This window comes from Buteo buteo, chromosome 27, assembly GCF_964188355.1.
Source record: "Buteo buteo chromosome 27, bButBut1.hap1.1, whole genome shotgun sequence".
NCBI classification, from domain to species: domain Eukaryota; kingdom Metazoa; phylum Chordata; class Aves; order Accipitriformes; family Accipitridae; genus Buteo; species Buteo buteo.
Window position 1 is genome coordinate 5,075,779 of NC_134197.1, and position 14,170 is coordinate 5,089,948.

Sequence of the window (14,170 nt, forward strand, 5' to 3'; positions counted from 1 at the left end):
AGTATTACCTCTATAGGTTTCACAAGAGGAAGCAAGGTATACTTTACACACTAGTTTTTCCACTTAAATGCTTGGTATATTTTTCCATTCTGGAATTGTTTCCTGAAGAATGTGGCTTCCCAAAGAGACAAGAGGATGACAACTGAAATTGTACCTTTATGAATCTTGATTAGTGAACCTTCAGCACCATAAAGTTTTTTATTTAGTGAAATTAACACTGACAGCTATGGATTAGAACCTATCAGGCATTAAAGTATTAAACCACCATTTCTCTTTATTTCACTGAAACAAGAAGATTTTGCTAACTCCCTGTTTTTATTAAATAATCAGTGGCATATTAGCCCATTTCTTGTACTGGAATTTTTAAATCATCAACATACAATAAAGGCCTACTTACAAGATCCGTTCAGGGTATTTTCACTACTTCTGCTAAAAGGTTTCTTAAAAATAAATTAATTTCCTCTTCAGATAATGCTGTTGAAACCATAGTTGGGTCCAGTCAATACCAGATCTAGGACCCAGCAAACTGGTTGCACAATATTCTCTGCTCACGCTCTCTTGCTATGCACCCTTAGCCATTACTTGTCAGGTATTTATCATCCCCCTCATTGCAGCATGTTTTTAACTACACGTATGTATGCAGACAAATCCATCTCTGAAAATATAGCTTGTTTTGTTCATAGTTACACTAAATGTGAAGAGATTATTGATAAACAAGCTGACACAAAGATGTGAGGGCAGATATTTAGTTTAGAAAGTGGTTTTGTGGTAAATATTGTAACAGTGAATTACATGATCTAAGATCAGTTCCTGTGAAAGAACAGACTACACAAAGAAGCAAGAACTGAGAATTTTCAAGGCACTTCCACTAACCTCTGCACACTTTAGATTTGGGACAGAAAGAGTTTGTGATGAAGGGTACAATCAAAGATACAAAGATTAGCCACTTGCAGCAGAATTAGCACTGGAGTACTTTTATTTTGGGATCACCTCACAAATCAAGGAACTGTGTCATTCTACTAAAGGACAGTTAATTTATCTAAACATGACCAAGTAAGATCCAGCGCATTAGTAGCTGACAAACAGGGCTAGGGAATGTTTTTGCCAGCTTTTACAGTAATTTTGTGAGATGCTTCACGTTAGTGGAAGCTCTTTGGAGATAATTTGAAAGCCTGGGGAAATGAGCATTTCTCCCCTTGCACCTCAGCACTAGATGGAGCATCTAACAATTTCCTCTCTTCTCCTATTTTGCAAGACAAATTATCCTCAATTTCGTTCCAGCATGTTTGTTAGGACATATGATCTATTTTGGCCCCAAATACTTCCTTGTAAGCCAACTTCCAGCTGTGATGACAAAAATAGTATTAGAAGATGGGAGAAGATGATAGGGTTCTTTGTTTGGTATAAGGTCTTGTAATAGAACAGCTTTTCAAGATCTGAGATTTGTCTTAAATGGCTGCCTTGCTTCTGAACAAGCTACAAAAGTAATGGATTTCATTCTAAAACAGTTGGAAGAAAAGAATAAAAGCTGGCTCGATATGCGTATTAATACTACATTCAATTAGTTGCCCAATTATTCTCTTTGATACTCAAATACTCCATACAATCCATAGCAAAACAGCGTATTTAAATCCACACTACAACTACTAGTTACTAATTTGGCAAATGGATTTTATAAATGGTGGTGTTTATATGACTACCTTTTTTCTTGCATTTGCCTCCTTTTCTTCTTCCCAGACAGCTGTCTATGCTGATGTATGGTCAGTGCAGACTCAATCCAGATTTATGCTTCTCTTCCAGAATTAAAGGTAACGCTTTCATTACGCAGGGAGCACCAGGGAGCAGGATGGGCACATCTGGCCCCACTCACCACCGAGGGGACAGCAGACGGGGCCAGCTGCAGAGGAAGGGGACAGGGAGCAGCAGCAGGGTCTGGGCAGGAATTGAGCAGCAAGTACTGGACCCCTGAGTTAGGGGGTCCTGCGGAGAAGGTGACAGAGGGTAGAGAAACTTTGGTAGAAGATTTGGGCAAAGAAGAGGAAAATGTTCTGGGGACAGAGGGCAACAGCTTTGATGGGAGATAGTAATGGAAAGGTAACAAGGTGTCTCAGTGGAGAGGTGAGGAGAAGGGGATATGTCTGAGCTGGGAACAGCCTGAGAACCTGGCTGTGGATGACAAGAATAGTTGGAAGGCAGGAATTACAGACGGAGAAGTTTCATGGAGCTCTGAAATAGCAAGAATGAGCAGAATTGGAGCTCTGGAGCAGGAAGATGAGCTGCAGGCTTGGGGAAATTGTTGTTCTGGGGCAAAAGGCATGGAGGAAATAAGACTTTGGAGAGCAGAAACTCTGGAATAAGATTACCAAGGGACAACACTTGACACCCATAAAAGTGGGAGCCTCCACCTATCTTTTTCCCCCTCAAGGCAGGACATTTTTCCATTCTTTTTTATTACAGTCCTAGTTAAAAGAATAGTAAGGCCACTTGATGGAAACATCCAATATTGACTGCATGTGTTGGAGGTTATTGACATTTTCTCTCTCCTTGATCATAACATTTCTGCCAAGTTGTGAAAAATATGAATAAAAATATAAATAAATTAAAATGAAATGTACATAGAATTTCAAAAGTGTATTATGAGGTTGTTGCTGCAATATCTGTTGGGTAAACAGAAAATGCAGCTGTCTAACAACAGCCATTGAAATTTATAAGTACCCCAATAAGCTCTGCTTCTTGTTGCTGCTAAGGCCGGTTTCAGTTCCCATGGAAACAGATGATGGATTGCCAAAAATGAGATTTGACGTTTCAAAATAATCAGTGATTTGAACTAGTGATTATTATGAAAGTATTGCACTCTTCTTCCACTGAAGAGGTATAATGCTGCGAGTAGGAGAACACATGGCAGCTGGCAGACAGCAACAGAGTTGCTAAAATTCTTGCAAATTATATTGGCTGCTGAATGACAACAGCAAATGCAGTTTCTTGAAAAATCATTGAGTAAAATCTGGCAAAACTCTATTTTAAAAAGTTAATAGCCTTTGAGGTTTTGGAGAAAAATACATAAAACATTGTTGTATGGATCTTAGCTTCAATGCTTTCAAGTGCTTTTCCTAAATAAGGTCTCCTTTATACCTCTATTTTGAGAATTCAAGTAGCCAGTAACATACAAACTAGAAATTGCTAGATATTTCTTCTCCTGCTTTTTGAGCTATGGGTTTCTTTGTCAATTACACATTAGGTCCCAATCCTACAAATAAGCCACTACAAACAAAGACAAAATGTTGGCAACGTTCAGTTTTCCAGTGACCAGAGGGTAGGTTCCAGGGGGGACGTATGTCTGGGAGGGATCAGTGGCAATATGGAGGGTTTTGGTGGGAGTTTGGATTGAGAGGATCAGTAAGATGTTGGGGGAAGAAATTACAGAAGAGTGAGGCAGCTCAAGAAATGGGCGTGGGGGCTTTCTGATCTTTTGGGGAGGCTGACTTTTGTTGCTGTGGGGCTTGACAATAAGATGGTGACATGAGCATGGGCCACGCTCTCAGGACACTGGCACTCCTGCCATGTGAGTGAAAGCTGAAGACCACCACTCCCAGACCACAGTCTTCCCAACTCCTCCTCATCCACCCTCTCCTTCTAGGATTTGCAACCATTTCCGTGGGCCACAACATCTTTAAAGTTACTCGCTGTGTCTTTTCTTTCCTCCATCAGGGTTGAACAACACAATCCATCTCTCTCCCAGTATCCACAGACTTCACAGATGCATCTGTCTTGACCCAACCATGGTTTTCTTCATTTATGTGCTGACAGCATATATCAGCCAGGTGGAAGGGGAGGAGAAGCATAGACTTCCTCCAGCGTTTCCCTTTGTTATCCTTTTCCCATGCCACTGCTATGATGAAAAGTAGCCTGATCTATTCTACTCTTTCCTCACTCTAGTGACAGGAGTTTAGAGAGAAAAGCAAAGAAAATAAAGCTGAGCAAGCAAGTGATCGCTGTGGTCACCCCAATAAACAGATGCCCTGTTTGTCTACTTTTAGAATTGGTCCTGACATGTAAACAACAGATTTGTGTAATATATAAAAATAGCGACAGGCATATATTAAGAAATAAAAGGTAGTGCTAACATGCAGCAGACAAATAGATTTCATATGAATATTGGCACAGTTTGACTCTTTTTTTCTCACTTCTAATTGCAAGATGCCTTTACAAAGTTTCACCAGAGCCAAAAATCACCCCTCTCATACAGATCAGATAGACCCATGAATCTCAGAAAGGGCATTTACAATTTATTTAAATTCTTTTGGAATCTGTTAGATGAAGGCCAAACACAAAACAGCTAAAGATTCCACTCACAACTAAGGATCAGAGATAAGCCACAGGCAGACTGCCAGCTCCTTCCTTTCTCTGCAGCATTAATTAAAGTAAGGTCTGCTTCACATTTGCTTCCATGTACCAAATTTTTTAAATTCAAGTTGAATACTGTTAACAAAGTAGACTTGATGCAAATCAACCACGAAAGCCACAATAGAACCCCAGAGTGCAAAGTTCTGTGGGTTTTTTTCTTCCTGAATCAGACAACAGTTTTCAATATGAAAGTAAATCTGCCCAAATGATAGGTTTTTAAAATTATTCTACACAAATCTGTATTATACAATTACAAACTTATATATCTTAACACCTTTGTACATCATATAAAAATCCACTAGAATTATGAGGAAGGACAGCATTTGTCCATTTCTGCATAGAAAGAAAATTAATAATCCTTTGTAGTATAGAGCCAGAAGTACTGACAGATACATTTTCTTCAGTCAGTTTTGATTAATAAAAGTTAATTGGTAAACATAAGACATTACCTTCTGCTATATTTGATAAGTCACAAGCATTTTGCATCTATTTCCATAAAAACAGAGATATGTGAGGGATCATAGGAGATAAATTGTTCCCAGGGATTTGTGAACAATTGCCACTTTTTAAGCATAAAGCAATAGTTTTCTTTTGCACATTTGCTCTTAAGAATGACTGCAACACTTTTAAATAGTCTTATCTTGGCTGCATATTAAAATACTTCCATTTGTAGACAGAGTAGTTCAAAGATGGACAGAAAAATGTTTTTCCACAAAAGCACTTTAGTTGTTAAGGGACTATATTTGTGATTTGTCCCTAATATCATAATTAGTTCTGATTAGGAAATGCAGCAGATGCAAGAAGTGAACCCCAAAGTACAATGACAATGAGTCTTCATATTTACCTACCTCTAAATTAGATATAATTTTTAAAAAATAGTGTGTAGTTCACTTTCAAAGAGTAATGTTATTAACACTTTTTTCATAGTCCATATTTTTTCTCTCTCAAAGTACATTTGTCCCCAGAAAGCAACAAACTCATAAATCAATTTCTACTGCAAGCTGTGATAACTAAATCATACTTAGAGCAAAAAGGTTTCCTTCTAGTGACACTTCCATTCCCTTTGTTTTACAAATTCCAAATCTATGATTAATAAATGTAGCGGCACATAAAGTGATTTTGTTCTTCAAATGTGATCATCTTACGAAAAACAAAATCCAACAGTCAGATTTTCCTCTTAGACAGTGATCTTTAAAGTTTATTGAAATTTACAGCTGTTGAAGATTGTGCTGAAAGAGACTGTGAGCAGCTGAGGCCCATTAAAACACAATATTAGTTCCAAGCATCCACTCTTTTTCTGTGGAAAAAATATGGATTTTACAGTGCTAGCATAATGGCAGCAACTTCCCCTGGCTTATGAAAAAAAATATATATTAAAAAATCCTCTGTGGTTTGTGGTCCAATTCTGTTATGAAACATACTGGTCAAATCCCAAAATGTGCCTCGCATCTCATCAGTCGGAGTGTCTCTCTTGGGAGGAATCCACTTCTAAATGAGCCTTGCTGTAAAAGGCATGTACTTCGGCAGCAATTTTTTTTTCTATTGTCCCTCTTCCACCCTAGGATGGGCTGTGTTGCTCCTTCACACCCTGCATCCAGCACATACATGGTCCCCAAATATGACTCAGTCTTCCTCTCCCTTCATCTAAACAACACACAAGATTTTACCCTAAAAGTTGAGAGGTCTGAATAAATTAATTTTTGAAACATATGTTTAAAACCTGTGGCAAACAAATTATGAGCAGAGAGAAAAACAGTGAGGTTGAATCTAGACAAGTCAAACAGCTTTAGAAAATAATCCTGGGATTTGCTTACCCTGAGGTGTTAACGTTTTCCTCTACTGAACACAGTAGACAATAATACTCAAAACAGTCCACTGACAGCATCCAGAACTACTCAAACTGAGTACTTGAAGACATGATGGGAGATTTCCCTACAGTCTTTCATATGCATATAAGCCTTGGGGATAACAGTAAAATTTTGCGTAAGATGATTCCTAGTGCTGCCTGTTCCTTCAAATTGAAATTACTCAATGCAGAAGTTTGGTTAAATAAATGAATAACAGGGTACTAATGAATTGCAGTTTAAGGAAATAATTTAATTCTACAAAATATTCTTCTTTTTCAGGTACTGACTTTAAAATTAACATGGACCCTGTAAAAGGTACAGACAGATAAAAACAGCTTATAGGTTTTTTGTCACGTCTCTTACTGCTGAGAGGTGTCACTCCGCTTCATAATGTTAGCAGACTTAAGAGATCTGCAAACTTTTTTTTTTTTTTTAAGTATTGCTTAGCTAATACACTGCAGAGTTGACAGCCTCTGAATTTATTGTTCACTAATGCTAATCATCACAATTTTAATTAAAGTATTATCCGGTGTATGTGAAAAGTAATTATGTGCAACTAACATAAGTTGTATGACAGGCTAGTATTTGTAGAGAAATGCATTGCTGGCACTAGAACTGCTCATATAAAAATGAAGTGGTGTTTGTTTTAAAGTGAAAAATACATATATGGCACATTAAGTGAGCTGCTATCATCAAGCCAAAACCTAATCTAATGCCCATATCAGCCCCAAATCTGATGTATTATTCCTAGATATTTTATTTTTTCTCATCTTTTAAAGCCTATTTAGCTACAGCTACCTTTTTGAGACTGTCATTAATATATTTACAATTTTGCCTTAACAAATGGCTAGTAAATCTGCACCAGCTTTGCTTATTTGCAAGGTATTATGAGTGTTTAAAACCACAGCAAGTCATATTTGACAGTTGCTTGTGCCTAACATATTTTCATCCACAATATGTCAGCACATTTATTCGCTATAAGAGTTAGTAATGACCAGACATATTCAAATGCATAATGAATTGTTCTTTCTGAAAAAAATAGATATTAAACTTCTGTATAGCTAAAGGCAATGCAATTCATCTTCCCTGTCTAGTGGGATGAAGTGCATTTGTAAAGTGTTTTGGTTCATTAACAGTTAACTAAGTGACAAAATGTCCAGCCAGCTGAAAGGGACAGCCCAGAAGTGCCTTTATATCCCAAAAATGAACTTTCCTGTTTCGTGTCAGACATAATTCCACTAACAAAAGACATAAGTTAATATTCATCTAACTGCAGCTTTCTAGGGGAAAAAAATAGTTTCAGTGTAAGAAAGGTAATGAAGACAGTAATAATGTCTTCATAGTAGAAGTTTTCTTCTTAAAGAAGAAACCAACAATAAATGAATTGATGGCTAGAGTGAACCTTTTCAGTGAAAAAGTCCTTCACTTCGAAAAAGTTAAAAATGTCCTCTAAGAGTACGAAGAATTTAATTCCTCAATACCACAACTGAAAGGCAATTGTAGACTTTGACGGTGCTACTGTCCTTTGTGCCTCTCCAAGGTACTGTATATGCCTAGTGTAAAGAAAGTTAAACGCACTCTGCTTTTAAGTCTGATGAAGTATACCCAGGCAAGGCAAGCTGAAGACTTGACATCTCAGAGTAGCAATTTCTTTTGATGAAGTTACCTTTAGAGAGGCTATTGTTTTCTGTAAGATGTGAGGGGAAACAGGTGAAATAATCCCATCAGTCAATACCCTGGATAACAGTGCTGCTGTAATTCCGCATTAGTCTACTGGTGTGTTTGGAAAACATTAATCTGTCTAGGTGTAACGTGAAGTCTTTTCTAAAACTTCTTGGGAAATTTTCATGTAAGATAATAACAAAAAAACATCTCAAACCCTAATTCCTCTCCTTGCTTATTTTCTCTTACTATTGATCTTCTGGTCTTCTCTCTGATTCTCCACTTCATACTTTCCTCGCATGTACACAGCTTCCTTCTGATGATCTAGAAACACCTCTTCAAAATATAAAGCTGAGGTTTTGGTGATGGATAATGCACAAAAGCCAAAATGAATATACATGCACACTGTACTAAGTGGGGGGAAGGAGGGGGGGGGGGCAGGCAGGGATTTTAGGACTTAAATTTTTAAATACACACCATCATGTTGCACTAGCTCTGCTGCAGATTTGTTAGTTGCCTTAAGTCATAAACTATAATGACAACCCCATGAGTATATGCAGGCCATTTGCTTCACATTCATATATTATACAGGGATTTGTTGACTTTACATGCCCACTCATTTAGGAGAAACTTGTCATGTTATTCTTGTTTTTATCCAGGGAACCTTAACAAAATATTATGGCACCAATACCACTAAAATGGGAATTAATACATAGTTATTTGCTGCAAAATTCCACCATGAGTTACGCTACCAGTTAAATTAAACAGAATATGCCGTTTGAAAAAAATTGCCTATGATGTCTCAAAGAAACTTTCACTCAGAAAATATCACAGCCATGCACACTCACAGAGTAGGATTACCATTCTGACTAGAAAAAGGTGAAACCTAAGCTATATGCTGAATCTTTTTTTTTTTCCCCAACCTAAACAATTGACACTTTTCAGCTGAATGATCAGCAAGAGAGACAGGGAATTACAAGTTTCTTACAGGCGGTCATCAAGTTCAGGAATAACTGCTCTGGTGAGACCCTACCTGGGGTACTGCGTGCAGCTCTGGAGTCCTCAGCACAGGAAAGACATGGACCTGTTGGGGCGGGTCCAGAGGAGGGTCATGAAAACAGAGGACTGGAACACCTCTGCTATGAGGCAAGGCTGAGAGAGCTGGGGCTGTTCAGCCTGGAGAAGAGAAGGCTCCTGGGAGACCTTATTGCAGCCTTTCAATACTTAAAGGGTGTTTATAAGAAAGATGGGGACAAACTTTTTAGTAGGGCCTTTTGCAATAGGACAAGGGGTAATGGTTTTAAACTAAAAGAGGGTAGATTCAGACTAGATATAAGGAAGACATTTTTTACAACGAGGGTGGTGAAACACTGGCACAGGTTGCCCAGAGAAGTGGTAGATGCCCCATCCCTGAAAACATTCAAGGTCAGGTTGGATGGGGCTGTAAGCAACCTGATCGAGTTGAGGATGTCCCTGCTCACTGCAGGGGGGTTGGACTAGATAACCTTTAAAGGTCCTTTCCAACCCAAATTATTCTATGATTCTATGATCTGTTAGAACTGGCAGCTGCATTAATGTCTATAAATAATTATTAGAAAACACAAGGAACAGATGAGAGTCTTATTTGACATATTGTAAAGTATCTTTAAAATAATACATAATTCAGCAACTCTGTTATCTTGGCTCCCTAGAAGTACACTACTTGTGGAATGTTGAATAGCTGGCAGAACCCCACCCCATAAATGTCCTAAATACTGGTAAACAGTGAAAGAGAAAGACATCAGCATCTACTACCTTCAACCTGCTAGGTAAACCCTACTGCAGAGCCAATTAAATGACATTCCTTGAAATATCTTAAAAATTATTTTTTTCTCAGAACTAGTCCTTACTTTTGAACTTTCATATTTCTCACATAAGGACAACTCAGCACACTCTGTTTCCACATCAGTGAAATAAATTCATTCTAGTGGTGACAGTGACTCTCTGTAAATAAGCATCAGGATCATTATTATGGCATAAAAATGGTGCAATGTTAAGTACGTGTACATTAAGGCTTTTGCATGAGCAAGAGTTAACTTGACCAACTATTTGAATGAATTGTACCATAACCACGACTACTGTCCCCAATTTTAGCACTGCTTATTTCCCCAGTCTGCATACACTGCAGTGATGCTACTCTCAGAAATCATTATAGCTGGCAGACTAGCTGATTGATTTAGCCAAATCATTGTAAGCTTGTTTAAGAGGATTAAAAAAGCTTTATATTGATTTAGCAATGTAAGGTACTTTTAATCAGTTTAAAGAGCATCCACACAAGGTGGTTGTATCAATTTAACCGATCAGTTTAGCAGGTGATCCAGTTAGATTGATGCATCAGTCTAACTGGATCACCTGCTAAACTGATCGGTTAAATTGATACACCTCTGTGTACAGAAAACATGTCAAATGCACAACTTGCTCCACAGATAAGAAACAGAGGTCCCATAAGGTATTTTTACATTTCTCACAGTTTTATATGCATCCTCTCTGTGCCTCATGTTTCCCGTATCTATAGGGCTGCCATATTTACTTCCAGAATTTCACAGACAGCAATATGTGAGTGGATGCTATATGGTTTTTCCAATACTTTGAGGGAGCAGCAGAACTACTGCACATAGAATGCACTGATGATTGGTATGTGTACCATAAATCCGTCACTTCCTGAACTTACCAGGCTTACTACACAACATATATCAAACTTCCAAGGAGGTTCACACTTTCAGCGTGTGTACTTCTACTGCGAAAGTATTCAGAAATTGCTACACAGGCCAGACAAATGTCATCAAATTCCTTTCAGACAAAATTTCTGACCAGGGAAGTAAAATATATGTGCAAACCTTTAGGTATATTTCACTCCTACTACAGAACACAGTTTTACAGTTTTCCCATTTGTAAGCATTACCACAGCGCTAAGAATTACAAGTGATTTTACCTTAACTATCCAAACAGGGTAGAAGAGTAAAGCATAACATATCAAAATTAGGATTTTACATTAACAAATATACCACACACATCTCTCTACTTGCAGTTTTCCCAAACTGTAAGAGAACTCACACAAATCTCATTTTCAGACATTGCATGTTTGACCATTGCATGGTCACTGTTCTGTTCCCCCATAATAGTTCCCAAGAAACTGTCTGATACCTGGATAACAAGGCTTTTTCACCATCTGCAAATTTTTGATTTGTGTATTCTGAGCATTGATAAAAGAAAATTTGTAATGTGGCAGGAGTGGAGGAAGTAGATTCTTAATGGTTAGTAACTCAGGATTTGTCACTTAGCTCTCTTCAAGAGATTGCCCAGAAACCCATTGTTTCATCTTCCAGCTGTTTCCCATCAAATTACTATTAAATTATTCATAAATTATTACATAGTTTCTTCACATCCCTGCAATACTAATTTTAGCAGTTTCAAAGAGCCTGTAATACTAGTTTTCAGGTTTAAAAAATGCAGCAGTAAAATATACAGTATGGATTAATAAAATTAAAATCCAGGAAGGGTTTTCCCTTTACAGTATAAACTCTAAAGACTCACCACCCCTTCTGGAACTTAGCAATATCCCATTGCCATCAGTTGCTAGCATGTCTATCCCTTCAACCACATGAAAATATAACACACCGATAAAAATAATCACCAATATTCTTGGCATTTCAACAGTTTCCTAATAAATTAGGCAAGTAAAAAAAAGATTTTATCTATGTTTTTAATGTTACCGCTAACCCCTTCAGTCTCTAAATAAAATTATGCAGGTAAAAACACAGGATGGCTTCATTACTGTTTCAAGAAAGGATAAATGAGCACACCTTGAGATAATAACTAATCAAAGTGCAAGTACTGTGCCATTAGTGGGTGAGTTGCTAATTAGTCAAAAAGAAATAAAACTGTCATTGTAGGCTAAAAAGATAAGGAAAAATAAGCAATATTTAGAATTGTATTGTGAGGAAAATAGTATTAGGCATAACCCTATGTTAAAAAAAAAAACAGTTTCATATATTAAAAAAGAAAAATCTCAGTATTCATTAAGTTAGTCCACTCAAGTAAACGTAATTGAGAGATGAGCATTTACTTTTCCAAAATGTATCATGAAAATGAATAGCGTGAAGGAAGTGCAGACATTCTGCATATCTAGTCCCTTATGCTGCACCAGGACCATTAAAACCACATGAATTATTTTGTCAAACTGCTTAGGAAGTTCAAAGATGGTCTTTAAATAGTCATTTATCTCAAACTTAGTATGAACAAGGCTACTTTATTCTCTTTAAACCTTAATTAGTGTAGTTAAAATGTAAGTTGCGTTATCAAATATAATTAATCATATTTTAGGTAGGGGGTATTTTGAGCTTTAAATTGACTTACATTCTGCTGCTTGGTATAATCTTGTGCCCGTCTCTAAACCATGTCACTTGTGGTCTTGGATAGCTGAGTATGTGTAGGAAGTTTAGAACTGCAGCTTGTCCTTGAGTCACTGTTTTTCTCTGGTTTGTGTCCATGAAATTTCCCATGTCTGCAAAGAAAAAAATTATACTAAGAATCCTGGAAGTTCTTGTCTCTCTCCCCATTTCTTTTCAGCGGACAGAGAAATAACTGTGCTTTACAGTAGTCATTGGCATTGCTATAATTAATCAATATGACACTACAGATTACGAGACAGTTTTGATTAATACAGATTTGGATGAACATAAGGCATAAGGCAAATCCAAGTGCTGCTGGTGTACGCAAGAAGTACATCAGTCAGCAGTACTGCATGGCCTCAGTGCTCTTTTGCAATAACTGAGTGTTTTTAATGGAAAGTGATGTTTTAATGGAGGTTGGTTTGTTGGTTTTTTTTTAAATAAATCCTTGCACAATATAAAAGAAATTCCTGTTCAATGCAAAGGAATGCAAATGCTGTATATAATTTTATCAATTTTTGGTCACCAATTTTTTTTTTTATCCTTTGAGCCATAGCTACACAAATAGACAATCAGCTGTATCACTTGTAGACAAACCAATGTACAGTCAGATCTATGCAAGTAAGCCATTATACCAAATGGATATCAAAATAACAAGGCTATAGTCATATTGGTAGCTATTAGTTCTTCTGGCACTACACTATGATTTAAACACTGCATCTAGATCTCTGACATTTACAAAGGCATCAGTAGTATTAAAGAGCAGCTTTTAACAAAAATTTTAATGGAAGAAAACTGATTGCAAAACCTCTGTCTCTGAAGGTTTTATTTCATAGACAAGTTCACACATCTATGGAGGCCTTGTAAAAATTCAGTCAACGTTTCCTTCTTGTTCTTCTTGTTGAAGCCCAATAGCATCTTGGCTTGTATCAGAAATCGCGTGGCCAGCAGGACCAGGGCAGTCATTGTCCCCCTGTACTGGGCACTGGTGAGGCCGCACCTCAAATACTGTGTTCGGTTTTGGGCCCCTCGCTACAAGACAGACATTGAGGGGCTGGAGCGTGTCCAGAGAAGGGCAACAAAGCTGGTGAAGGATCTGGAGCACAAGTCTTATGAGGAGCAGCTGAGGGAACTGGGGTTGTTTAGCCTGCAGAAGAGGAGGCTGAGGGGAGACCTTATCGCTCTCTACAACTACCTGAAAGGAGGTTGTAGTGAGGTGGGGGTCGGTCTCTTCTCTCAAGTAACAAGTGACAGGATGAGGGGAAATGGCCTCAAGTTGTGCCAGGGGAGGTTTTGGTTGGATATTAGGAAAAATTTCTTCACCTAAAGGGTTGTCAAGCATTGGAACAGGCTGCCCAGGGAAGTGGTGGAGTCACCATCCCTGGAGGTATTTAAAAGACGTGTAGATGTGGCACTTTGGGACATGGTTTAGTGGTGGACTTGTGTCGTGGTTTAACCCCAGCCAGCAACTAAGCACCACGCAGCCGCTCACTCACTCCCCCCCCACCCAGTGGGATGGGGGAGAAAATCAGGAAAAGAAGTAAAACTCCTGGGTTGAGATAAGAACGGTTTAATAGAACAGAAAAGAAGAAATTAATAATGATAATGATAACACTAATAAAATGACAACAGTAGTAATAAAAGGATTGAAATGTACAAATGATGCGCAGGGCAAGTGCTCACCACCCGCCGACCGACACCCAGCCAGTCCCCGACCGGCGATTCCCTGCCCCCCCCTTCCCAGCTCCTAAACTAGATGGGACGTCACATGGTATGGAATACACCGTTGGCCAGTTTGGGTCAGGTGCCCTGGCTGGGCATGAGAAG

General features: G+C 38.1%; 1 protein-coding gene across 2 annotated transcripts in view; it reads right to left on the reverse strand.

Annotated features, from left to right (window-relative positions):
• Positions 1 to 14,170, reverse strand: part of SDK1 (sidekick cell adhesion molecule 1) — a 417,916-nt gene that overhangs the window by 272,959 nt on the left and 130,787 nt on the right. For both annotated transcript variants that reach the window (XM_075058380.1, XM_075058379.1), the window contains one exon: positions 12,309 to 12,456. In XM_075058380.1, the coding sequence (XP_074914481.1) occupies positions 12,309 to 12,456 (148 nt within the window). The remainder of the gene's footprint in view (positions 1 to 12,308; positions 12,457 to 14,170) is intronic.